This window comes from Terrapene carolina, unplaced genomic scaffold, assembly GCF_002925995.2.
Source record: "Terrapene carolina triunguis isolate 2854851 unplaced genomic scaffold, T_m_triunguis-2.0 Scaffold97, whole genome shotgun sequence".
In the NCBI taxonomy this organism is placed as follows: domain Eukaryota; kingdom Metazoa; phylum Chordata; order Testudines; family Emydidae; genus Terrapene; species Terrapene triunguis.
The window spans coordinates 10405084-10429973 of NW_020664448.1; the positions used below are offsets into that span (position 1 = coordinate 10405084).

The 24890-nt window shown below is 43.7% G+C and overlaps 2 protein-coding genes across 3 annotated transcripts; one reads left to right on the plus strand and one right to left on the minus strand.

The window, feature by feature from the left end:
- The first annotated feature begins 8683 nt into the window (after positions 1–8683).
- Positions 8684–11968, plus strand: TMEM126A (transmembrane protein 126A). The gene is made up of 4 exons (XM_024219708.3): positions 8684–8742; positions 9804–9997; positions 10604–10718; positions 11638–11968. Exons 1-4 carry the CDS (start codon positions 8684–8686, stop codon positions 11840–11842), a joined length of 573 nt encoding a protein of 190 aa, XP_024075476.2. The 3' UTR covers positions 11843–11968.
- Positions 11969–15982: 4014 nt separating this feature from the next.
- Positions 15983–23882, minus strand: CREBZF (CREB/ATF bZIP transcription factor). Of its 2 annotated transcripts, XR_002909206.3 has the most exons (4): positions 22912–23882; positions 22256–22333; positions 20696–20766; positions 15983–17120 (listed from the first exon to the last, which is right to left on the minus strand). XR_002909206.3 is itself a non-coding variant. In XM_024219709.1 (3 exons), the coding sequence occupies exons 1-2, from the start codon at positions 23793–23795 to the stop codon at positions 22285–22287; spliced, it is 933 nt and encodes a 310-aa protein (XP_024075477.1). In that variant the 5' UTR covers positions 23796–23882; the 3' UTR covers positions 19666–20766; positions 22256–22284. The 2 variants fall into 2 exon arrangements, 1 of the variants encoding a protein (XP_024075477.1); XM_024219709.1 differs by lacking the exon at positions 15983–17120 and having other exon boundaries at positions 19666–20766.
- Positions 23883–24890: the final 1008 nt, after the last annotated feature.

A 24890-nucleotide genomic window follows, 5' to 3' on the forward strand; every position in this document is an offset into this window, starting at 1 on the left:
GAGATAACTGGCTCTGTGGATGAGGGAAAGCAGTGGATGTGTTGTTCCTTGACTTTAGCAAAGCTTTTCATACGGTCTCCCACAGTATTCTTGCTGCCAAGTTAAAGAAGTATGGGCTGGATGAATGGACTGTAAGGTGGATAGAAAGCTGGCTAGATCGTCGGGCACAACGGGTAGTGATCAATGGCTCCATGTCTAGTTGGCAGCCGGTTTCAAGCGGAGTGCCCCAAGGGTCGGTCCTGGGGCTGGTTTTGTTTAATATCTTTATTAATGATCTGGAGGATGGAGTGGACTGCACTCTCAGCAAGTTTGCCGATGACACTAAACTAGGAGGCGTGGTAGATACACTAGAGGGTAGGGATCGGATACAGAGGGACCTAGACAAATTAGAGGATTGGGCCAAAAGAAACCTGATGAGGTTCAACAAGGACAAGTGCAGAGTCCTGCACTTAGGATGGAAGAATCCCATGCACAGCTACAGACTAGGGACCGAATGGCTAGGTAGCAGTTCTGCAGAAAAGGACCTAGGGGTCACAGTGGACGAGAAGCTGGATATGAGTCAACAGTGTGCTCTTGTTGCCAAGAAGGCTAACGGCATTTTGGGCTGTATAAGTAGGGGCATTGCCAGCAGATCGAGGGACGTGATCGTTCCCCTTTATTCGACATTGGTGAGGCCTCATCTGGAGTACTGTGTCCAGTTTTGGGCCCCACACTACAAGAAGGATGTGGAAAAATTGGAAAGAGTCCAGCGGAGGGCAACAAAAATGATTAGGGGTCTGGAGCGCATGACTTATGAGGAGAGGCTGAGGGAACTGGGATTGTTTAGTCTCCAGAAGAGAAGAATGAGGGGGGATTTGATAGCAGCCTACAACTACCTGAAAGGGGGTTCCAAAGAGGATGGAGCTCGGCTGTTCTCAGTGGTGGCAGATGACAGAACAAGGAGCAATGGTCTCAAGTTGCAGTGGGGGAGGTCTAGGTTGGATATTAGGAAAAACTATTTCACGAGGAGGGTGGTGAAGCACTGGAATGCGTTACCTAGGGAGGTGGTGGAGTCTCCTTCCTTGGAGGTTTTTAAGGCCCAGCTTGACAAAGCTCTGGCTGGGATGATTTAGTTGGGAATTGGTCCTGCTTTGAGCAGGGGATTGGACTAGATGACCTCCTGAGGTCCCTTCCAACCCTGATATTCTATGATTCTATGATTCTATGAAGTCTGGAGAAAGTAACCAGAGTGTCCAAGCTAAATACAAGGTGGTACAGATTGATCAGCATAAGGGGTACACTCATGTTGTAGGAGACCACTTGAAATGAAGTGGGCAATTAACACCTCTTCAGTGGTAGGATAATGGAGGGTTAATAGGCAGCATATGAGACACAAGGATGCTCTGTGAGACACTGCAAACAATAGTGGAAGACATAGAATTTTGCCATTTAAGATGGAAATTTTGCAACATGAAGAAAAAGAAAGCCAAACTTAACAGTGACATCTACTTCCTTAGCAAATGCAGGAAACAAGTAATCATTCCCTGAGGACTCTCTATCAGTAATTCTCTGATCACTGCATAAAACTCTAAATATGTTGAGTAGCTCTGCAGAAGGACTTCAGGAAAACTGAGGAACCATCTCCTGCATCTCTCATATTCCAGAAGGGACCACTTCAAATCATCACATGCTCCCACACACAGGAAGGAAAGAAAAAAAATAAATCAGGAAATCTACATGGATGCAACAGGGAAGCAACTCCAACACAGACATGTGTTACTGCCCCTCATTGTCAAAGTGGTTCCTCAAAGCCTCTCTGATGTTAATAGCAGCCCTCTGGGCTCCTCTGACAGCCCTAGCATCTGGCTGTTCAAACTGTGCAGCGAAGCGCTCTGCCTCAATGCTCCAAAACTGAGCAAACATTTCACCCTTAGATTCACACAGATTATGCAAAGTGCAGCACGTGGCTATGACCAAGGGAATATTATCCTCGGTAAAGTCTAGCCTGCCATTTAAACAACTCCAGCGAGCTTTCAAACGGCCAAAGGCAGATTTGACTGCCATGTGGCACCTGCTCAGCCTGTTGTGAAAACGCTCCTTGCTGCTGTCCAGGTGCCCTGTGTCAGGTTTCATGGGCCAGGGCTGTAAGGGGTAAGCCAGGTCTCCCAGGATTACTATGGGCATTTCCACATCCCCCACTGTGAACTTGTGGTCTGGAAAGAAAGTCCCCGCCTGCAGCTTCCTGTACAGGGCACTGTTCCTGAAGATGCATGTGTCATGCACCTTTCCAGACCAGCCTGCACTGATGTCCATGAAACACCCCCGGTGATTCACAAGCGCCTGCACCACCATGGAGAAATATCCCTTCCTATTGATGTATTCCAGTGGCTCTCAAACTTTTGTACTGGTGACCACTTTCACATAGCAAGCATCTGAGTGCGACCCCTGCTTATAAATTAAAAATATTTTTTTATATATTTAACACCATTATAAATGCTGGAGGCAAAGCGGGGTTTGAGGTGGAGGGGGACAGCTCGTGACCCCCTGAGGGGTCCTGAACCCCTGATGTATTCAGAGGCAAGGTGGTCTGGCGCTAAAATTGGAATGTGTGCGCCATCAATCACCCTGCCACAGTTAGGGAAAGCCATCCACTATTTCATGCACATTTCCCAGAGTCACGGTCCTATGCAGCAGGATGCGATTTCTTGCCCTGTACACTTGGAGTAATACAGCCCCAACAGTGGACTTTCCTACTCCAAACTGATTTGCAACTAACCAGTAGCAGTCTGGATTCGCCAGCTTCCACACAGTGATTGCAACACGCTTCTCTACCGGAAGGGCAGCTCTCAATCTGGTGTCCTTGCGCCTCAGGTCGGGGAACAGCTCAGCATATAGCTCCATGAAGGTTGCTTTATGCATCCTAAAGTTCTGTACCTACTGGTCGTCATCCCACACCTGCATGACAATGCGATCCCACCAATCAGTGCTTGTTTCCCTAGCCCAAAAGCGACGGTCTACCGTATGCAGCTGCTCTGTGAATGCACAAAGCACTGATAAGTTGCTGCCGTCCATATCACACTTGGATGCCTGTGATTCATCCTCTGCTAACTTTGCGAGTAACTCTGAGAATAACTGTGCTGCCATGCGTGATGTCCTCACGACAGCTAACCGCACATAGGAGAGAAGTGTGGGATCCATCCTCTCTCACTGCAGATGCTGGCGCGGACTACAAAAGAATGACAGTTGGAAAAACGGCGCAAAAGGAAGTCCGAGACCTTTGGAGGGGTGGGACACAAAGTGGTGAATTATGGTACATTTTGCACATCCCAGGATGTGCTGTGCACCGTTTTCGCATTCCCACAACACCTAGTGACGGATGGTGTTGGCAGGCACTGTGGGATCCATACCCACAGTCCATTGCTCTCGCTGTCGACAAAGATGCCCCAAATGTGGACATGATCTGTCAACAGAGGGAGCAAATGTAGACACACTTTGGCGACTTTGCTTTTGTCTATTTTTCCTTGGTGACATTAGTTTCATTGAAAAAACTTGCCAGTGTAGACAAGCCCTTAGATATACAAACGGGGAACCCAGGCAGAGTCATCATATCTGGTCATGGCACGCTTATTGAAGGAATATCAGTACTTGTAGAAACCATCTTCAAGCCACTCACCTTGTGGCTAGTTTCCTCCAAGACACAACTGTCTTCCTCCAGAAACTGTACACCATTAACAGCCTCCTTCAGAACACCATCACTGCTCACCGTGGATGTCACCTCCTTATATACCAACATTCCTTACCATGACAACATCACTGCCTGTCTCAAATACCTACAAAATAATAAACAGTGCTTAGAAATCCACCTCAAACACATCGTCAAACTCATCCATTTCATCCTTACCCATAATAACTTTACATTTAACAACAAACATTTGTTCCAAAACATGAGAACAGCTGAAGAATTTCTGGAAAAATGCACCCTGAATCCAATGATATACCTGAGTTACATCAATGATATTTTCATCCTCTGGACAGACGACCTAAATTCTCAATAAAAGGATTAGGGCCTGTCTTATAGTGCCCTCCTACCGGACCAGGCTTTGCTCTTGCTGAGTCAGCTCACTCCTTAGGTTAATTCTGTCTGAGCTCTCTCTCAAGGAATCCAAGGAAGCAGTTTGCAGCAGGGTTAGTTGTTTTATTTAAGCCGCCTTAACAAAATCAAAACCTTGCAGATTCTCCCCTCAAGGTCTGTGCATGCTGCCTTGTCCATTCCCCAAGGCAGGCTCTGTCTACACAAGCACTTTTGTTGGTCAGGAGTATGAAAAAAAAACACTACCAAAAGCACCGATGTGGACAGCACTGTGTTGGCAGGAGATGCTCCCCCCACTGACATAGCTACCGCTACTTGTTGGGGGTAGTTTAATTATGCTGACAGGAGAGCTCTCTCCTGTCAGCATTAAGCAGCTACATGGGACACCTTACAGCAGCGCAGCTGTGCCGCTGTAAGGTCTGTTGTGTAGACATAGCCTCAGTCCCTCACACCAGTAACCAAAATTTCCTGGCTCTTACCTAGGAGTCTCAGCAATAAAGTACTCCACACAATCTCCCGTCTCTCTGTTTGGTTTCTAGAGCAGTTCCTCTTTGTAGTAGCTCCACTAGCAGTCTGCACTGCCCCAGCCCTGCCAACTTTCTGGAGAATATTACTCTCTTCTCTTCTCTCCCACCCCTTATTTCTTGCTGGCTTCTTTTATAAAGATTAGCTCATTAAGTTGCAACTCTCTCTCCAGTGCAGAGGGCAGGGCTAATCAGCCAGACAGCTGTAGGCCTCTGACCTCAAAGGAATTACCCTTATACCTTTATACTCCCTCAGCTTTCCCCCACAACCTCAGCAACTAGCACCCATCCATCAAACAATCTCTAGAACACTCCGTCACCAGCATCAACTTCTTGGACACCACAACCAGCTTCAATAATTGTACCCTACAGGTAACGATATACAAGAAGCCCACAGATAACCACACCTACCTGCACAGCTCGGTAACTGTCCCAGACACACCAGGAAATCTATTATCTACTGCCAGGCTCTCAGATACCACAGAATATACTCTGAAGAGACAGTCCAGGAGACGCACTTAAAACTGCCTTACCCAAATAAGGACACTCCAGCAGAGAAGTAGATCGTATCATGGAACAGGCCACCCCAGTACCACAGTAGATTGTGCTTCAAGACGGGGGGGGGAGGGGAGGGAGGAATTGACAGCACACCCCTAGTTGTCACTTACCACCCTGCACTAGAACCCATACGTAGCATAAGCAGATAATTACAACCCATAGTAAATGGGGACCACACCCTTAACTAAATCTTTCACGACCCCCTGCCCCTTTTCTGGCCTTCAAATACCCCAACCTTGCCAAGCTTCCCACAGACCAGGACACACCAACTCAAAGTGACACCAGCCCCTGACATACAACAAATGCAAAACTTGCAGGCAATCTCCACTGTATGATGGCCAATACCCCCACACACACATACCTTTCAGGATTTATGGGTCCTACATATGCTCGTCACAACATGTGGTGTACCACATTCAGTGCATCAAAGGCCCCCAACAACAAATTGTGTGTGAAACCAATCAATCACTAGGCTCTCCAATGAACTCGCACATAAAAATGATCAGACACGCTATCCACCGTGATTGAACACTTTTCACAAAGTAATCACTCTATATCACTCACAATCCTCATCCTTAAAGGAAACCTGCACAACACCTTCAAAAAATGAGCCTGGGAATTTAAACTCATCAGTCTGCTGGATGCTAAAAATCATGGACTTAACAGAGACAGATTTTATGGCCCATTACAACTTGTTACACACCCTGCTGCCTACTAGCCCTCCATTGTCCTACCACAGAAGAGCTTTTAATGGCCCACATCATTGTAGGAAACCATTTAAAATATGTGAATCCCCTATGCTTAACAATCTATCTCACCTTGTATTGAGCCTGGACACTCTAGTTATCTTCTCCATACCTGAGGAAGAGTTTGGTGATGCTTGAAAGCGTTTGCACCAACAGCAATGGTCCAATAAAAGCTCACCCACTTTGTGTCTCTCTTTTGTAAGTTTTGGTAGTACCAAAGAAAAATGACTGTCACATATTAATCTAATCTTTCAAAATCAGGCTTGAGCTATATAGGATCTTAAATTACAGGTAGCTTGTATTCACTTTTGAAAATTAGGTAAATGTAACCAGGGATTGAGGAGGTCAGGATTTTCCTATTCAAAACTGTAAGTGAATTTCTACCCTAAAATGTTTTTGATGCAGATGCTGAAGTGTTTGGAGGATTGGAACCTAAATCTATATAAGTGGTGGTGTTTTTTTTAAATCAATGATTAATTTTGCTTTAAAGTATTTACAATATTTAAGTTCTGTAAATGGGTGGATTTTAAGAAATAATTATTTTAATTTCTAAATGTTATAGAGATTGTCACATTTGATAATTTTGTAAATACATGAGACATTTGGTTTTGAATAGATTTTGTAGCCAGTTAAGCATTTTATTTTGTTTGAGTTTAAGCAGGAAATCCAACTTAATGATGGCACTTTAAAAAATACACACAAAGATGGCACAGCATCAGAAGCAACGTAGCTTCCAATTAATTCCTTGACCTGGCAATGGCTATCATTCTGGGAATATAAAATTAATGAACAGCTAGCGTTATAGGACTAAAGTGTTGTTTTCACCTGCCTAATTTACCATGCTGTTTGTAAGTGTCAGAGGGGTAGCCTTGTTAGTCTGTATCCACAAAAACAATGAGGAGTCCGGTGGCACCTTAAAGACTAACAGATTTATTTAGGCATAAGCTTTTGTAGCTAAAGTGGGGTTTTTTACCCATAAAAGCTTATACCCAAATAAATTTGTTAGTCTTTAAGGTGCCACCGGACTCCTCGTTATTTTTATGCTGTTTATAGTTTTATATACGAACGCACAGCTTGCTTCAGTAAATCAAGCATGTGAAACAAACTCCTGTTACAAACTGCCAGTCAAGCTTACAAAATTGACATTTTTGAATTCCATTTATTGTTTTAGATATTGTAATGAAATGTAGCGTGTCCAAGCTGCCCCATCAAAAGTTCCCCATCCTATAAAGCAGGGGTAGGCAACCTTTCAGAAGTGGTGTGCCGAGTCTTCATTTATTCACTTTAATTTAAGGTTTTGCGTGCCGGTAATACTGTTAATGTTTTTTAGAAGATGTCTCTCTCTAAGTCTATATTATATAACTAAACTGTTGTTGTATGTAAAGTAAACAAGGTTTTCAAAATGTTTAAGAAGCTTCATTTAAAATTAAATTAAAATGCTGATCTTATGCCACCAGCCTGCTCAGCCCGCTTCCAGCCTGGGGTTCTGTTCACCTAGGCCTGCAGCGGGCTGAGCAGGGCCTGTGGCCGGGACGCCGGCTGGCAAGGGGCCGGCAGCCAGGACCCCAGATCTGGGGGGGGGGGGTCGGGGGTCAGGGCAGAAGGCTGGGGGGGGGGGGGTGCAGAGCAGAAGGCTGGTGGGTGTGGGGGGTTCAGGGGTAAGGACAGAGGGCAGGGGGTGTGTGGGGGGTACAGGGCAGAAGGCTGGGTGTTGGGGTGACTCGGTCAGGGCAGAGGGCTGGGGTGTGTGTGGGGGGGTGCAGGGCAGAAGGCTGGGTGTTGGGGGCAACTCGAGGTCAGGACAGAGGGCTGGGGTGTGTGGAGGTGCAGGGCAGAAGGCAGGGTGTTGGGGGCGACTCGAGGTCAGGGCAGAGGGCTGGGGTGTGTGTGGAGGTGCAGGGCCTATTTCTGTTTGTTAAACTTACACAACTTGGGGTATTGTAGTGTCAGAACAAGTAGGCTGGGCATCTGAACTAAAGGGCAAATAGAGGCATAATTGGGATAGAATAGGAAGGGGATGGGGCCTAATGAGTTCCTTCATCCTGTAGCCACTCTAATGCATGCATTAAAATTTAGTCACACTGAACTGAATATGCCTAGTTAGGACTGAGGCCAAGATGTGTTCCTATATCACCTTGGATGTTTTGCTTGTATGTACATTTGTCTTTTTATACTTAGACTGTAAACTCGTTGAGGCAAGGATGTGTCATCTTACAGTATCTGCTCATACAGCCCCTAGCACATTTCAGGCACTACTAGAATATAAATAAGTAATTTTTGCCTTTATCACTGTTCTGCGGGCCATTTTAAAGAACACTTGATTGATTTCAATAGAGAGTTCTGATTAAAGATGGATGGCATATATCTTAAAACAAGTTAGATGCAGCTTTTAATAGTCAATATGGACTTGAAAAAAATGAATTGGCTTCTAAAACTGTGCATTGCCTAAGTCAGAGGTGGGCAAAATACGGCCCATGGGCCGGATCCGGCTCATCTAACATTTCTGTGCTGCCCCCCCCGCCCAGCCGCTGAAAGTCCTGCAGCACAGTGAAGCGCTCAGGCAGGCTGCCTGCCTGCCTGCCAAGGCCCCATGCTGCTCCTAGAAGCAGCCAGCTGCTGCTGGCATGTCTCTGTGTGCCCCTGGCAGGGAGGGGGAAGCAGCTCCACACGCTGCCCCCACCCCAAGCACTGTCCTCACAGCTCCCATTGGCCAGAAACTGGGTGGTGCATGCGGGCACGGGTAGCACAGGGACAGACAGCCGGCTGCAGCCGCTTACGGGAGTGGCATGAGGCCACGGCATGCAGGCAGCCTGCCTGAGCCCTGCTGCACTGAGAGTAGCCTATGGTAAGCGTCTCCTGGTCAGAGCCTGCACCTTGCACCCCCACCCGCTACCGCAGGTCTGAACCCAAACTCTCTCCCAGATCCCCCGCCCCTCCATTAATATGGTAAAACAGGGATCAGCAACCTTTGGCACGTGGCCCATCAGGGAAATCCGGTGGCGAGCTGGGACGGTTTGTTTACCTGCAGCGTCCACAGGTTTGGCCGATCACGGCTCCCACTGGCCACGGTTCGCTGCTCCAGGCCAATAGGGGCTGCTGGAAGGGCGGCCAGCACATCCCTCGGCCTGCCCCACTTCCCGCAGCCCCCATTGGCCTGGAACGGCAAACCGCAGCCCGTGAGAGCTGTGATTGGCCGAACCTGCGGACGCTGCAGGTAAACAAACTGTCCTGGCCCGCCAGCAGCTTTCCCTGATGGGCTGCGTGCCAAAAGTTGCTGATCCCTGTAGTAGAAATATGCGGCTTGTGACAACTTACCAAAATTCATGGAGTGGCCTCCCTGTGAAAATTATTGCCCACCCCTTGCCTAAGTGGTTGTGCTTCTGGTGTTTAACACCAAGGCTAAACTTCAATTAATTAGTTGTTTTTTCCACACAGCTTTTTGTGTAGGGCCTTCTCACATAACCTAGTGTTTTTATTAGAATGCTACCATAGGGAAGCGTAAATGATCATTTCCAAGACCCATAGCATTTACTGTACCATGTCAGAGTGTTCCTCAAAAACAGTATTTTTACCCGTGAGTCGCCTATACCTTCTGTCTGTGATCCCCTAGAAGTGTAGAATCTCAGTTTTAGAAGATAACCCGTACATGAAATTCACTTGGCCAATTGTGCATACTTGGAAGTATACCTACTTGTTCTTCCCTGATCCTTACCACTATCACAGTAACTTCAGGCATGTGGCAGAGAATACTGTACTAGTTGCTTCTGACAGCAGGACGACTCCATTTTAGATCATCTTCAGCGTAGTAATTTAATACAGCATGTTCCCAAAGACATAAGACTGAGCAAACAGATTTCCTGTACACCAGAGTTGCAGAAAATGTTAACCTAATTTCCCCCCCGACAGGAAACTCTTTGCACATGGATCATACTTCCTGGGAATAAATGGAGGCATTTGTGGTTTAGTAGCAAACAATTTTTTCAGACGCATCCTAAATGTGACACAGGCTGGGATTGCCTCGAGTTTGCCAATGGCTGTTCTTCCATTCCTCACAACAGCAGCAATTTACCACACTGCGGTAACTGAACCTTTACTTTCAGGTAAATTTTTAATTCCTTATGAAGGGCGCTGTTTTCAAAACTCCCATGTCATAAAAACTGTCTGTTTTTTATATACAATACCAGAAAAGCTTATGCTATTTGCAAAACAGTGAAGCAATATAGTGTTGAAAACCTCACCTTGTACATGAACTGCCAGGTGCACAGAATAATGTCAAAAGACAACATTTTTACATTTATGCACATACAAAAAACATTCTTCAACCTGAATGGGGCTTAGGTGAGGTGAGATGGATAGAGCAGATTTTTCTATGACATGCCCCACTAATTGTTGAACACTTCACCGTCAATGGATCTGTGTTCGAATCAGTAATGTTTAGTGCATGCTGGCACTTCAGTTTAGATGCAATTACAGCAATACAAAATTGGGTTATATTTGATTGAAATCTCTATAGAGCTGAATGGTGGAGATGTCATAATACAATAGATTAACTAGAACAGTCTATCTCTTTAGTTGCAGTTTATCATGGCCATTTCCACTGACAATATATTTCACTTCAGAGAGCCTGCCTCTTTAAGCTCAGGTTAAAATGTAAAAACAACATAGATATTGTATCTTAACTGTGAAATGACTTGTTTGTCATCTAGGTGATCTAATGTGTGCAACCTGTGCCATAGTCAGAGGAGGATTAATTGGGTCTGTTATAGGTGGTCTATATCCCATTTTCTTGGCCATTCCTATAAATGCAGGACTTGCAGCCAGGTATGTGAAATTTTGTTAAACTTCGGTTTCTTGGGACAAATTAATTCTACACAGTTCTTATCAAAGCACACTTGGCTATTTCAGTCTTTTTGGATATTACATAGCAAAAAGGTTTTAAGATGGTTGGAATAAGTAAGATTGCAGAGCAGCATTCAAAAAAGTTATCCTACCTAGCCCCTGCTGCATGGGACATCTGTTCTATAGGAAAACCAGTTGCCTGAAATATGTCTAAACTAATGCTTGAAGGTCTTTGAACAGAAGGTGGATAACTAAGCATAGTACTAATCAATTGGAACGGAACAAGATTAAGCATTTAATACAAGAGGATTAAGGACAGAGGCCAGGCACATGAGCTCCCATCTCAATGTTGACTCCCTTTTGTGATCCTAGGCAAATTACCTCTCTGCCTCCACTTGACAAAATGAGGGTAATACTTACCCCTCAGGGGCATTCTAAGGACTAGTTTGTAAAGCAATTTGAAGATGAGCCTTATAATCATGGCAAGTATTAATACTGTGCTTCCAATCTGGAATACCAGATCACTGGTTCCTAGTACCCAAAAAAGCTAGTAAGGGTATGTCTACACAGGAACAAAAAACCCCCGGCTGGCCGACTCAGGGTCACAGGGCTGTTTCATTGCTGTGTAGACTTCCAGCTCAGGATGGAGCCTGAGCTCTGGGACCTACAGCCTGGGCTCCCGCCCGAGCCCAGAGGTCTAGACAGCAATGAAACAGCCCTGCATCCTCAGCTCCGTAAGCCTGAGTTGGCTGGCATGGGCCACCTAAAGTTACCCAGTTGCTTTGTAGACATACACAAATTTTAGGTGTTGGGAATAGAGGGTAATATTTTAAAGAGGAAGATGGGGGGAACTGGTGGTAAAGTAACAAGACTAAGTTTTATTGGCTTTTGTTCTGTATAGGTACAGCTCAGCTCCGTTGCCTGGGAAAGAGAATATGTTACGCTTTTGGATTAAAGTCTCTCAACCAGTCTTTAAGAAGATGAGTTTTGCTATCCTTCTGCAGGCTGCATTTGGAATTTACCTCAGCTCAAGACAGTATGGAATATTTATGAAAATGCTCCAGTTGCCTAAAGCAAGCAGCAATCCTGAAGAACTCCAAGATTAAAACTGAAAAATACACAACTCCCTCTAATGCTTGGGTGGGTTACAATAAACCATGAAACTAAATAAGGCAAGAAAGTTATTGCTTTGTGGGGTTTTTTAAATAAGTAATTCAAGACTTCTCAATGTCTTTCACTATTAAATTGTGAACTGAAACAGGATTTTGTTGTGTGCTACTTTTAGAGGGGTAATACCCACTTCCCAAACACAGATTTTTGGAAAGCACAAATCACTGTTGATTATGTATGACCCCTACTAACTTATCAGAGCAAAGTTTGTGCAGGTTTTTTTTAAGTTATCAGGGAGCACTCAGAACTTCCTAAATAGATTATGAAATACATATATGCTGATTTTGTGCATCGATTGAATGGGATTAGAGTTGCTGCATTATTATACCCATGTCCTGCCCCCCTCCCAATCATCAACCACATGTTGAGTCCAGAGGCAATGTACAGGTATGTAGAACTAACACCAAATAGAGTTAATTCAGCATTGAATTAGAGATCTTGCTGGCAGTCTTTATATTTTTGTGCTCTGGTAAACCAGACTTTTTAGTGCAAGTTGAACTTTGAGCAATTTAATACTTCTGATGCCTCATCCCTTTGACATACCTTATTTGAGCACCTGTTCCATCAATGGACTTACACACACACAATACATCTATAACCTGGATTTTCATTCACGTCACAAACCAAAAAGCAATATGGGTATGTAAGTTACCATAGTATAAGCATTGTATTATTTTACCTGCTCATGAGTTGAGACTCAATCTGTTCCAAGCCAAGAACGCAGAATCTAGATCAGTCCTTGTTCATTTCCCATGTAATAGTATCTTGTCTAGTTTAAAGTATGCCAAGCAACCCTCAGCTTCCATCACTTCCTTAGGATATTATTGCACAGCAAAACATCTTGCCCTCAGGAAAGTTTTCTTAATGTATCCTATTTAAACCACCAAAAGTGTGTTGGGCATTTTTACATAAGACAAGGAAGTGAATTAGTCAGACATGCTCAGTTCTCTTCCATGAAAAGATGTCCACCAATCATTACAGTTGCCCTCCATGCTGGAGTAGTTACACAACTGCAGTGCAATGACATCAGAGAGGGCAAATAACTCAAGAGACCCACATACCAGGCAGCAGTTCCATCCTTAGCCAATGTGGCCATGGTTGCAACGACAACCACCTGGTGGGGGACAGACTGAGTTGTTTTTTGTTTTTTTGGAGGGGGAAGGGGGCATTAAATTTGTAAAATCTGAGCTTGTTTCCAACAACCCTGAAGTCTTTCCAGGAGCTTATTCTACAAGATTAAATTTAATCATGGATGCGTGCATAGGACCAGCTCTATTTTCTCACCAACTGAAACAAATGCTCCAGAGTTTGGCTGCAGACAATGTAAAACACACTTTTCAGCATTCTCAAAATAACCAGAACATGCTCTCCCTCTTCTAGAAGTCCTTGGGGGAAATTTGAGCAGCTGGAGGAAGAAGTCTTACCTTAGATTTTTTCAGGGATTGGGTTTCTTAACTCTTTAAATTTTCCTCCAAGCTGAGGGTGTGGAGTGAGAGGTCAGAAGCAGCTCTGGACAAGATGGTTCTAGACTCAACCCACCTCGAATTCCCTGAATAAGAGCTAGCTTCCAGCAGCTCACTTTGCCTGACTTGGTTATATGCATAACAGCTTTCAATTAACCAGGAGAAAACTTGGAACACAAATTTTCAAAACCTGATTTTAAAAAGATGCCCACACTGAAATATGATCAGAATAAAAACATCAATTGTCAGGATTGAGAGGTCAAGTAATTATATTGCATACACATCTTTTAAACAGGCTTTGGAATGATTGGATTTTTATCAGTAAATGTTGGTAAGTGTCCATTTCACTGTAGACACACAAACCTACAAAATAACATTTCCTTTTAGGGTAACTGAAATTTACAGATAGGCAAAGAAAGAAAAATGGTGCTTGAGAATTTAAGTGTTTGATTTAAGAATATTCCATTTATATATTTTGACATGGGATGTTGACAATTTGTATTTTAACCATGATAAAGTTTTAACATTTTGAAACTTGTCATTAAATTGTTTGATGCCCCCCCCCCATAATTTCCTACAACTGTGAAAGTTTAAACAGATACAAATAAAGAGTGCTTAAAAATAAACATTGATATCCATCAAAATTATAAAAAGGAAACAATGAATTATGCCAAGCCTACTTACAAATAAAGAGCAAGAGTCCTATTACCCCCCTTACCTTAAGGTAATCTGCTGTTAGATATAGAAAAGATTTCAGGACCAAAAATTCTTAAATATCCTTTGTGTCTTTTTTTCAATAAAAACAAGGAAGAAAAAAAGGCAAAATTATATTTAAATAAATGTAAATTTGATGAGTTGTGAAATTTCTTGATTGACTTGTAAGTCACCCCACCCAATTAACTATTGGAATAATTTCTTCCAGATTTTACTTCCCAAAACTGAGATCCATCCTGCCAACATATACAGTATTCTGCATTGTTACTTGAACCCTAAATGGCAGACCAAATATCTTCATTTCCACTTTTACTAGTCTGATGGAGAAGACAGAAAAGATGATGGCAAAGTGGGGTGAGGTTAATTTAAAAGCTTCCATATCCAGATACCAGAAAGGTCAAAGTGGAAAGAATTTTGGAGCCGCCTATCATCCAATTTTGCATATAAAATTCATTAGCTTTCCTCTAAACAGGACAGTCAGTCAAGAGGCTGTAAGTGGTCTGTGCTTCTAGAGTAATGTACAGCCCTGTTTACCCAAAGAAATCTTTGGGTCTCACAAAATAAGTGGTCTGGGCCGATGTCAAGGTACAGTCACACTCAATACTGCACATTCTAGAGTGCTTATGTGAGATGCCAATTTGAAACACTCTCAAGGTATACACATTTAATGAGGGGGTAACTACAGTAAGGGCATAGATCTAGCAGGGCCTCAAATGTATCTTCTTTACAAACATACAGTGCAATCCCACCTACCAAATATGTCTGAAGGACATGGAACACCCTTCACAAAAATGTAGTAAACTGCCAGCCAGCAAGCTCCCCAAATTTTAGAGTGACAATATGTGTCAGCTTGTTCAAGGGTAGCCTGCTCTAAAGAGAAAGTGATCCGTGCTTTCATTCCCCAAGCCTAGAGTTTTATTAAAGACAATCATCAGGTCTGTCAGTGAATCTATACTCTTGGACTAGTATAAATGGAATGCACAGATGCTGTTTTATTGTATTTGTCCAACTTTCCAAAAATTATGTGTATGCACTTGACAGTATAAGAAGAGCAACGTGATTGCTATGGCAGAGAAACAATCATGCATACAACAGTAATTCTTCTAGTTACCTAGGTAATTAAAAGCCTGTGGGGTGAGTCCGATTTACACAGGGGAAAATTAGCAGAATTTGGCCCTATATTTATAATTTAGCTAATGAAACCGCACTATCCTCCCTCCGCACACAGCACTAAGACCTCCACCATTCCCTTGTATTTTTCTTGCAATACTGGATTGCATCTAAACAAACATTTAGCCCCTGTACTGTTCAGCAGTGATCACCCGCACTCTAGGGTCCCGTGACCGGAACAAAGGTATTTTACAGGGCAATATCAAAGGCGCATCATAGAGCTGAGAGAGAAAAGCTTACATAATCAACGCCTAGCTCAAATCAAACTAATTAGCATTACATTCATTCCGCTTTGGAAACTAAACTAGTTTAAAGAGTAACAATTGCAGCCCTGTAACTTTTTTTTAGACTGGTCACTTGATATTCTTTTGCACTGAATAATTTATTCAAATGTAAAAACTTAACAAGTCAGTCTATATCAGGAGATGGAAAAAATAGGGATACACACATTGTGGCTACTGGCCAGTCACTGTTTAAAGTTACAAAGCCTGATACTGAAAGATTTTTAATTCATCCACTTTTGAAGTTGCACCAAGATAAAATGGTATTTAGGTTACTGATGCAATTTTTCTGTCAGTCAAAAATGTTTAGCATGACTATTTAAATATTCATCGATGGGGAAAAAGTTTTAATGCAGGGCTACTTGCCTCTCTTATTTTTATACATACAAGACTTACTTCTCAGTATGCCCCAGTACCTTTTGGCATTTCACACCTCAAAAAAAAAAAAAATTTTTTTCCCCAAAGTGGTTGAGTTACACAACTTCTAGTAGCAGCTACCATCACACAAATTGTAGGAATACTATGAAAAGTAGTATCTATATTACATACTGTAAATGGAAAAGTAAGCAAGAAAAAGGTGTTCAAAATCCCAAGTCAGCAGTTACAGGTATGGTCTATTTTTAGTTGCATCCTTATCTGTAGAGATTCTTACCATCATGGCAAAAACAGGTTACACACAAAAAACACATTATCACTGCAGTAGCTTTCACTGCATTTTAAAGGAGAAATCTACTGTCCAATTAAGAAGCAATGTAGATGGATTCTGAAGGTAGTCAAGGTCTAATCTTCTGCCAGAATGATGGTGATTCAGATTATGGGAGGGAGGGTTGTTATTAGGGGAAAGGAATGGAGGAGAAGCCTGCAGCTTAACAGAGCTCTCCGTTTTATGAACAGTGCTATAAAACATTACTTCACCCGTCACAACCAGGAGCAGCTTTCTTCTCCCCTTGCTCCTAATCCCCCTGGCAATAGATACTTCCTCCTCTTCTTGATTTCTCCCAAGCCCAGAACAGGCACACCTCCCAAGAAAGCCCCATCCCTGGCACTCTGTTATCCCAACAGGGTGGGAGAGAAGAGTACCTCACCCACCACTGGTGAGGTACTTTTTTCCGTGTGTAAAACTACAAAAAAAACTTTCTGAATACAAAATATCCATTTGGACACCAAGGGCATATGATGTACACCTACTGTGGCTTTTGTAAGTCTAAATAAATAATAGAGGCAAGTATAATAGGCTGCATACAAAGTATTACAATACCTTCCTTCATGCAGAAGATACCATATCCAAATATACAATTCCCAAAACATATTAGTCAAGGTTTTTAAAATTGGGTAATTTTATGTAAGTTTTATATGAAAAGCCTTTGCTGTTTTTTTAAAAATAAGTCCCTCAAAATTTCAAAGGAAACACTAGGACTCTCCATTTTTGGCAAGTGAAAAAAAAAAAAAAAAAAATTGGTAACTCAGATACATCAGTAGATGCCAAAATCTGTGACATGGCTCCCCATAATTACTTTGATACCATCTCTCCAGGCAGTTACAGGTTGCAGAAAAATTGAATTGTTTTTCCCCCAGATGCTGCTAAGCTGTTTGGAGAAAAGAGAGAAAGGTTAATTTGCAATGCTATTAAAATGCACAAGCATTTAAGATTACTGAGAATGAAGTCCTATTTCTTACTGATTACTGTAATTGTCTTAAGTACTAGAAAAAAGATCAGTACTGAAAAATGTAGCACTATCTCCATGCAGTTAAGACACAAAATGGTGATTCCCTTTTGTTTACGTGTATGTTCAGTTTATAACACCAATTATAACCTTTAAATCGGTTATTCCTTGGTAGTGCACAGCACAAAACAAAGCCAGCCATATAACTCTTCCAGCTGCTCATTAAGCCAAGAAATACGCTCCCTTATGTCATTATTGCTTAAATAATTTTAACAACTACTTTTTATTCATTAAATTAATCTTCTTCCTGAGGTATTTCCCCCATTTCTTTTGTTATAAATAAGGTTAAGATTTTGTCATGGTTATTTTTAGTAAAAGTCATGGACAGGTCACAGGAAAAACAATAATTCACAGAAGCCTGTGACCTGTCTTTGACTTTTATTAAAAACAAGGTGGGGGCTAATTGCCAGGGGACCGGAGTAAGGGGGCTAACACAGCTCCAGGGCCCCTGCAGGACCCGTGGTAGCTGGGAGCCCACAGGGCCTACCACCTCAAAGCCCAGGACTGAAGTTGAAGCAGAAAATGTCAGAGGTCTCTGAAAGTCATGGAATCCGTGACAAAATCTTATTCTTCGTTAGAACTGCTGTAGACTGAGCCAGACTACTTTCAGTACATGCAATGCCTGCACTAAAATTAGAGATGGAGAGGCAACCAATAACTCTACACACCAACAAGCCACTTTCTTGAAGTGCACTGTCCAAAGAACAAACATCTTTTTAAGACTCTCTCAACAACTGAGCATTATGATACAGCCTTGCAGTCAAACTCTGAAAATCTGTTAAAATTTATCAACTGTGTACTCTCAAACCCCTGCATATATCCAGAAATGTAAACCACATGGGAAGTGTAAGGCCACGTCTACACTACAGGTACCACAGCAGCATAGCTACAGTGGTATAGCTTTGCTGGCATAACTCCGTACCGTAGATGCAGCCTTCAGTGACGGAACAGATTTTTCTGTTACTGAAGGAACACCACCTCCCCAAACAATGGTAGCTAGATTGATGACAGAAGCATTCTTCTGGAATGCTTCCATCATCAACCTAGCGGCATTTTCACAGTGGTTAGGTCAGCATAGCTACACCACTCAGGGTGTGGATTTTGCACACACCTGAGCAATGCAGCTATTTCGACCTAAATTTTAGGTGTAAACCAGGCCTAAATCAACAGTTACACTGCATCAAGTTTAGCCAATTTGTTAAACATTTAATTATTGTCATTTACTACATTTTTAGATAAACATATTGCAGAATGCAGTTAAAATAGAAAAAGCTGAATGTGTAAGGCCCTATTTAACTGGCAATACTACGGATTCTGCAATAAAAGGCTTCCACTGCAATTTTGACAGTGGGCATTGCAAGAGCCCCCGCTCTCAGTCCCAGGCTCCTGCTCTCAGCCCCAGGTGAGCAACAACAGAAAATCACGGAAAAGTAATAATGGACTTTGTTACCGCAAATAATAGGGTCAAATATTACTTTTCCACAATTTTCCATGGCTTGTCTGCAGCTCAGCCACACTTTTTTGACAATCGTTTGCAATTCAAGTAGGGCCTTATGTGCGCACTTATTACTAAATATAAAAAGCACTTTGTTGGCCCTTAGTCTACAATTTAGCATGTGAAAACAAGAACAGGACATAAAATTATGAACTAACAACATGACAGTAAATAGAAAGTAGATAATCATCAATATTAGGAAACAAAAAATGAAATGAAAAAATGAGAAAGAGGTCACCAGAACATGGAAGTAGCTACTAAGGCTGCGTCTATACCTAAAACGCTACAGTTGTGCCACCGCACCTGTGCCACTGTAGTGCTCCAGTGCAGACACTACCTACACCAACAGGAAGGGTTCTCTCATTGGTGTAGATAATCCAATTAGCACGGTCTACATGGGAACTTACTTAGTCATCTTAACAATACTACTCAGGCATGTGGATTTTTCACACCCCTGACCAATGTACTTGTACCGACCCAATTTTCTAGTGAAGACCAGGCCTAAGATTTCTACTTAAGTTACATGGTTTCTTGAAGAAATGCTCCACACAGTTAAAGTGCTATTTATTAAATGATATATTTAGTAAATCAGAGTGGTCACTGCAAACTCCAAGGAGAAAGTGTCACTGCATCTTAGACTCTTGAGAAATAGCAACAGTTTTATTCCATCCCCACCCACAAAAGTTGTTCATTTAAAAGAGAAAGTAATTTTATCAAGCTGTAAGACAAATCAAAGTATGGTTTAACTCAAATACCAGTTTTATATTCTTGCTTAAAAAGCTTCAACTGATAAAAACATACAGACAACACTGTTAGCACTCCCTTTTTTAATTCCCAACCATCTAAAGATCCATCCATTAAAAACAAAATGTTGAGTTAATAACAAGATGAAAAAATTATTTGAGCCCATAATTGAAAGATCAACACATCTGGTTTTATTATAGTACTGTAGTCTTATTTGTACGGCACAGAGCTAATTACAAAGAAACATTTACAAGTTTTTCAAGTATTGTTAAGATATCAGTTCAAGGCTTCTGCTTCAAAAAGCTATATTTAACAATATTCCATACAGATAGCACAAATTGATTAGCATTCAAAGAATTTTCCCCTCTGTTTGGCTTACATATGATTCAGAAGGCACTAAAAATCCCTGCAGTCACATTCTTGGGGGTGGATCCTATTCCTAGTTGTACAGGCACACATCATTTTGCATGTTGTAAAATTGGCTGTTACTCATATGCAGTAGATTTTACAGAACGCAGTGATACACATGTGCATATTAGAGGCTAGGATTAAGTCCCAGATTGCTCTGATCCAACAACAAAGTGTTTATAATTGTGCAAAAAGGGGGAATCCTATTATAGAGCAAGATAGTGTCACATTTAAGTTAAGATAACTTAAAAAGTTACCTTAAAGCGGACTAAAAATGCCATGGCAGTCTTCCATGCTTACTGTTTTAATACTTTTGTTGAATAAGATGATTACAAGTAAAGATGCGTTTCTCCAACAATGAGCTGTATAAACTCAGTCTAGGCTCAATCAAGTCCAGTTCTTCCCAGCTCACATATCACCAAGAATAAGAGCTCTAAAGGTTAAATTTGGCTCTTAATGACGCTTGGACTACCCCACTGCCTACAATGGGGTTGTAGAAGTGTAAAAAACTGGAACTCTAAATAGACAATCCGACTAATACTGCATATGATGGAATAGAATCCACAGCTAACTAGTTCTTAGCTGTGCTGGCTCTGTATTTCTGTGAACATGTAACTCTGAATACAAAGAAAGCAGAAGTAAAAAATTACCTTTGTACATAGTCACTTTTCAAATTAGTATCACACTAACTTTGGATTGGTGAGATTAGTTTTTCCAAACATTCAAGCTTTTCAAAAATGAAAGACAGCAGAAGCCCTGTTACCTCTTTTTCCCCCATTTCTTATACTACCTTTTAAAATAAAGCAGGAAATGTGGCCAGCAGCTGGTCCCGTCTCTTCTGCCCCAACAGAGCTGTATCCACTTTAGCATAAAGAAAAACAAGGATGCTAAATACACATATACTTTATCAAACAGTGACGTTTCACAAAGAAATTAGTTGTCTCTTCTCTTCTTTTAACTCCTATTACCCCTAATGGGAGCTACTTAAGCACATCACTGAGCGAAGGAGACGCTTCAATTTACTCTTAATCCAACATATAAATCCATTATACCTTAGTTTTAAGGCTTAAGTATATTAACTCAATCATTTTAGAAATGTCTCAATTGTTAACTCTAGACTTAAGCTGACCCATTCTTTGTGAAACCTCACTTTACATTTAATTATTTTTCACAACCCTTTCTTCCCCAATTTACATACATGTAAATAATCTAAACATTTTAATACAACCAAAAAATAAAAAGGTGTATTGTAACCTATTCATCTTGCAAGATAGGGTAATATTAGTGCTGGTCCAAAAGCAACTCACACACATTTGTCTGTGACCCCCAAATTACTTTATTCCTCCTCTATTAACTAAACATGGAAGTCTGCATGAGCATTATTTTTTCAAACCATTAATGTCAAGACATAACCTTTGTTCATCTGCAGACTGTATTTCCTAACTGACTATAGAAAGTTAGAGATATTGCTGAATACTCAGAGATGCCAATTTAAGATCCCATAGTAAAGTTAAAAAATTGCATGCACACTTGTGTAAGTAAAAAGCCACTTTTGAAATACAAGGAATCTCAGTGAGCTTGGGTATACAGACTATTTATGGTGAACTAGAATTAGAGTTATTTCAATGCACTGCAATCTTTAACTTGTAATTCACATTACCGTTCTGTGAAAAAAAGTAGGTGACTTGCCTGCATTAGGGTGCCATTGTACAATGTTAATAATTGAAACCAATATTTGGGTTCTGTTTAACATACAACATTTTACATCACCAAGCAAGGTAGACTAATGAGAATTGATTTTCTTTTTTAAAGTAATATTGAGAACCACCAGGACTAGAATCAGGAATTGTATACCACTGGAAGGCACAAATCCTGACCTTTCAAAAGAAGAACCATTTGCTTCTAGTTCCGGGTGGTCTAAAGACAAAAGATCTTAAAAAAAAAAAAAAAAAAAAAATCACATCATACTGATTACCATATTATTTGTCCCTTCCCCTAGTCAGATGGATATTTCAGTAGCAAATATCTTTAAAACTGCTACTATTAGAAGGAAAGCAAACAGTGTACGTTATTATTTTTTCATTATTTGTGAGATACTGGCTACTAAAATCAAGTTAAAAATCCACTGCAGAATATACGCAAGGGGAAGAATAATAATCAGAATGTGATTTTAATATCCACTACCTGTCCATCGGCCAAAGCTGGAAACACTTTGGCAAATCAGTACAAATGCTTTCAGGATGAGAAAACATTTCTAAGCACTGGTCCTGAACCAATGATCAGAAAAACCTGGACTAAGCATCAATGCAAGCTGTTTGATATCGCATTATGGGAATATATGGATCCTTACCAGGTTGCGAGGTGGAAAACGACTGTTCTTTAACCCCTACACAACGGAGCCTGGCAGGGCAAGCACCTAAAAAAGAAACTGTCAGAGAGGTTTAATAGTAATGTATAATTGAGACTTGTTACAGTTTTATATGCATGCTTTAACTGTTTGCTGATCAATACTATGTCTGTCCAGTGACGAAGTAGCATTTTTCTTTTAAAAAAAAAAAAACACCAAGTATTTTCAGCTCCTCAGGATAAGCAGACTACACATTATCTGATTCAAAACAGGGTAGACAGTATTATCTTTACTGCCAACTGTGGGCACTGAGCACACCTTCATGCTTCAGGTTTGCATGATCTTTCACTCACTGCTGCAAACGGGCTCCGAATACCTGCATGTGTCAGTTTGCACAATATTTAGTACGCTGCTGTAAGCAGATTCCAAGCGCGCTATTTGTGCGCCAGTTTTGCGCGATCTTTACCCAATACAGGCTCCCAAGTGTGCCGTTCATGCGAGCTCTTTACCCTCTGCCACACACGGGCGCCGTTCCCATGCCAGTTTTGCCTACCCCCTGTTTTTCAAGCCATGGCCTGCTTGCTCCGCCACGGCCCGAGGCCCCTGGATGTGGGCACGGACAGGTGAGAATAAAGACTGAAGCAGGTACTTGACCCTACATTTTGAAGGAGGCACATGCCCGCCTGGCACACAGGGAGCAGAACTCCACCGACAGCTGATCCCTGTCCACGTGGAGGCAGATCCCGCCGGAGGCCGGCCGCTCCTCCCCCTCCGGCTCCCCAGCATCCCGGCTCGGCAGGGCGTAGTCGTGGTCGCGGCTCTCGCCGGCCTGTGGCGGGTGCTGATGGGGCGGGTCCGTGTCCCTGAAGAGGCTGGTACGGAACCGGAGCCCCCCCGCCCCGGCCAGGCGGCTCAGCAGCTGCCCCAGGGCGCTCTGGTTGGCCAGCACGGCCCGCAGGTAGCTGGTCTCCCGCTCCAGATCCCGCAGGCGCCGGTTCAGCCCCCGGTTGCGGTCTCGCAGCTGCCGGTTCTCAGCGGCCAGGCCCTGCAGGCGGCTCTCCAGCCCCAGCACGTACTGCTTCTTCTTCAGCCGGTTCAGGCGGGCCGCGGCCGCTGCCTTCAGCCGGCTCCCGGCCGCCACCCCGCCCGGGCTGGCCCCGCAGCTCCTCCGGCCCGGCGCGCTCAGGGGCGGCTCCGGCTCGTCCTGCTGCCCGCAGAAGCAGCCGCTCGGCTCCACGTCCAGGTCCCAGTGCGGCTGGGCCGCCTCCAGCAGGTCGCCCAGCTCCAGCCCCGCGAACGGGTCCTCCTGCTCCGCCGGCTCCTCGGCCCCAGCGGCCGCCTCCCCCATCGCCTGCTGCGGCTGCTCCAGGACGGCCGGGTCCCAGCGCTGCTGCTTGGTGCGGGGGCCCTCCGGCTCCTCCTCCCCGCCATCGCCTCCTCCGGCCCCAGGGGCCGGCCCCGCGCTGGGGAGCTGCCAGGCGGCGGCCGAGGGGCTTTCTCCGCCCGACGAGGCCGCCAGCAGCTGGGTCAGGCTGTGGCGCATGGTGGGGAGGGGGCGAGGCCCGGGCTTGCCCGCAGGCTGGTCCGGGGAGCGGGAGAGGAAGAGGATCCCCCGCAGGGGGAGGGGAGACGCCGCGGGACTGAGACGCGAGCGAGGCTCCAAGGCCAGGCGGGACCCTGCCGCCGCCAGCCCCGGCAAGCAGGCCGCAGCGCGGGGGGCTGGAAATGGCGGCTGCTCTGGCCGGGGCTGCGCGGCCACCACTGCCGCGCGGAACCGGAAACAGAAGAGACCCCCTCCCCCCACCCTCTGCGCGCGCGCGCCCGCCCGCCATATTCGGGAGAGAAGGGGCGGGGCAATGGGGGATTCTAGAGGGGGAGGGGCAGGGCAGTGGGGAGAGGATTTTAGAGGGGGCGGGGCAGGGTAGCGATAGGGTTAGCCTAGAAGAGGGCAAGTACCCTGGCTGTGTTACAAAGCCGGACAAACAAGCTGCCTAAGTGGTCTCCCTATGCTTAGGAAGAAGCTTTAATCCCAAGAGCTGTACCAAGGGCCTGTTAGCGCAGGCGGTACCCCTGAAATGCAGCCATCGCTGGAGCACAGAGCAGGGCAATGAAAATGATTAGGGGGCAGGGGAGGGAACTGGGCTTATTTAGTCTGCAGAAGAGAAGAATGAGGAGGGATTTGATAGCTGCTTTCAACTACCTGAGGGGGGGTTCCAAAGAGGATGGAGCTCGGCTGTTCTCAGTGGGGGCAGATGACAGAACAAGGAGCAATGGTCTTAAGTTGCAGTGGGGGAGGTCTAGGTTGGATATTAGGAAAAACTATTTCACTAGGAGGGTGGTGAAGCACTGGAATGGGTTACCTAGGGCGGTGGTGGAATCGCCTTCCTTAGAGGATTTTAAGGCCCGGCTTGACAAAGGCCTGGCTGGGATGATTTAGTTGGGGTTGGTCCTGCTTTGAGCAAAGGGTTGGACTAGATGACCTCCTGAGGTCTCTTCCAACCATAATCTTCTATGATTCTATTATGTGCACACACTAAGGGAAGAGAAAGGTTTTGCCAAGAACCCTTGCCAATGCCCCTATTGCTATAGTAAAATGATGTATTTATTATCCCTATAACATTACATAGGACACCATGGG

What these genes read in the sequence shown, in the direction of transcription:
- TMEM126A (XM_024219708.3), top strand. Translation starts at nt 8,684, where the DNA reads ATGAGGCCACGGCATGCAGGCAGCCTGCCTGAGCCCTGCTGCACTGAG. An exon ending in TGCACTGAGAGTAGCCTATG is followed by an intron (nt 8,743 to 9,803) that starts GTAAGCGTCTCC and finishes CCCCCCCGACAG; the next exon opens with GAAACTCTTTGCACATGGAT. An exon ending in AACTGAACCTTTACTTTCAG is followed by an intron (nt 9,998 to 10,603) that starts GTAAATTTTTAA and finishes TTTGTCATCTAG; the next exon opens with GTGATCTAATGTGTGCAACC.
- CREBZF (XM_024219709.1), bottom strand. Translation starts at nt 23,795, where the DNA reads ATGCGCCACAGCCTGACCCAGCTGCTGGCGGCCTCGTCGGGCGGAGAA. An exon ending in GCATGTGCCTCCTTCAAAAT is followed by an intron (nt 22,334 to 22,911) that starts GTAGGGTCAAGT and finishes CCTCTCTGACAG; the next exon opens with TTTCTTTTTTAGGTGCTTGC.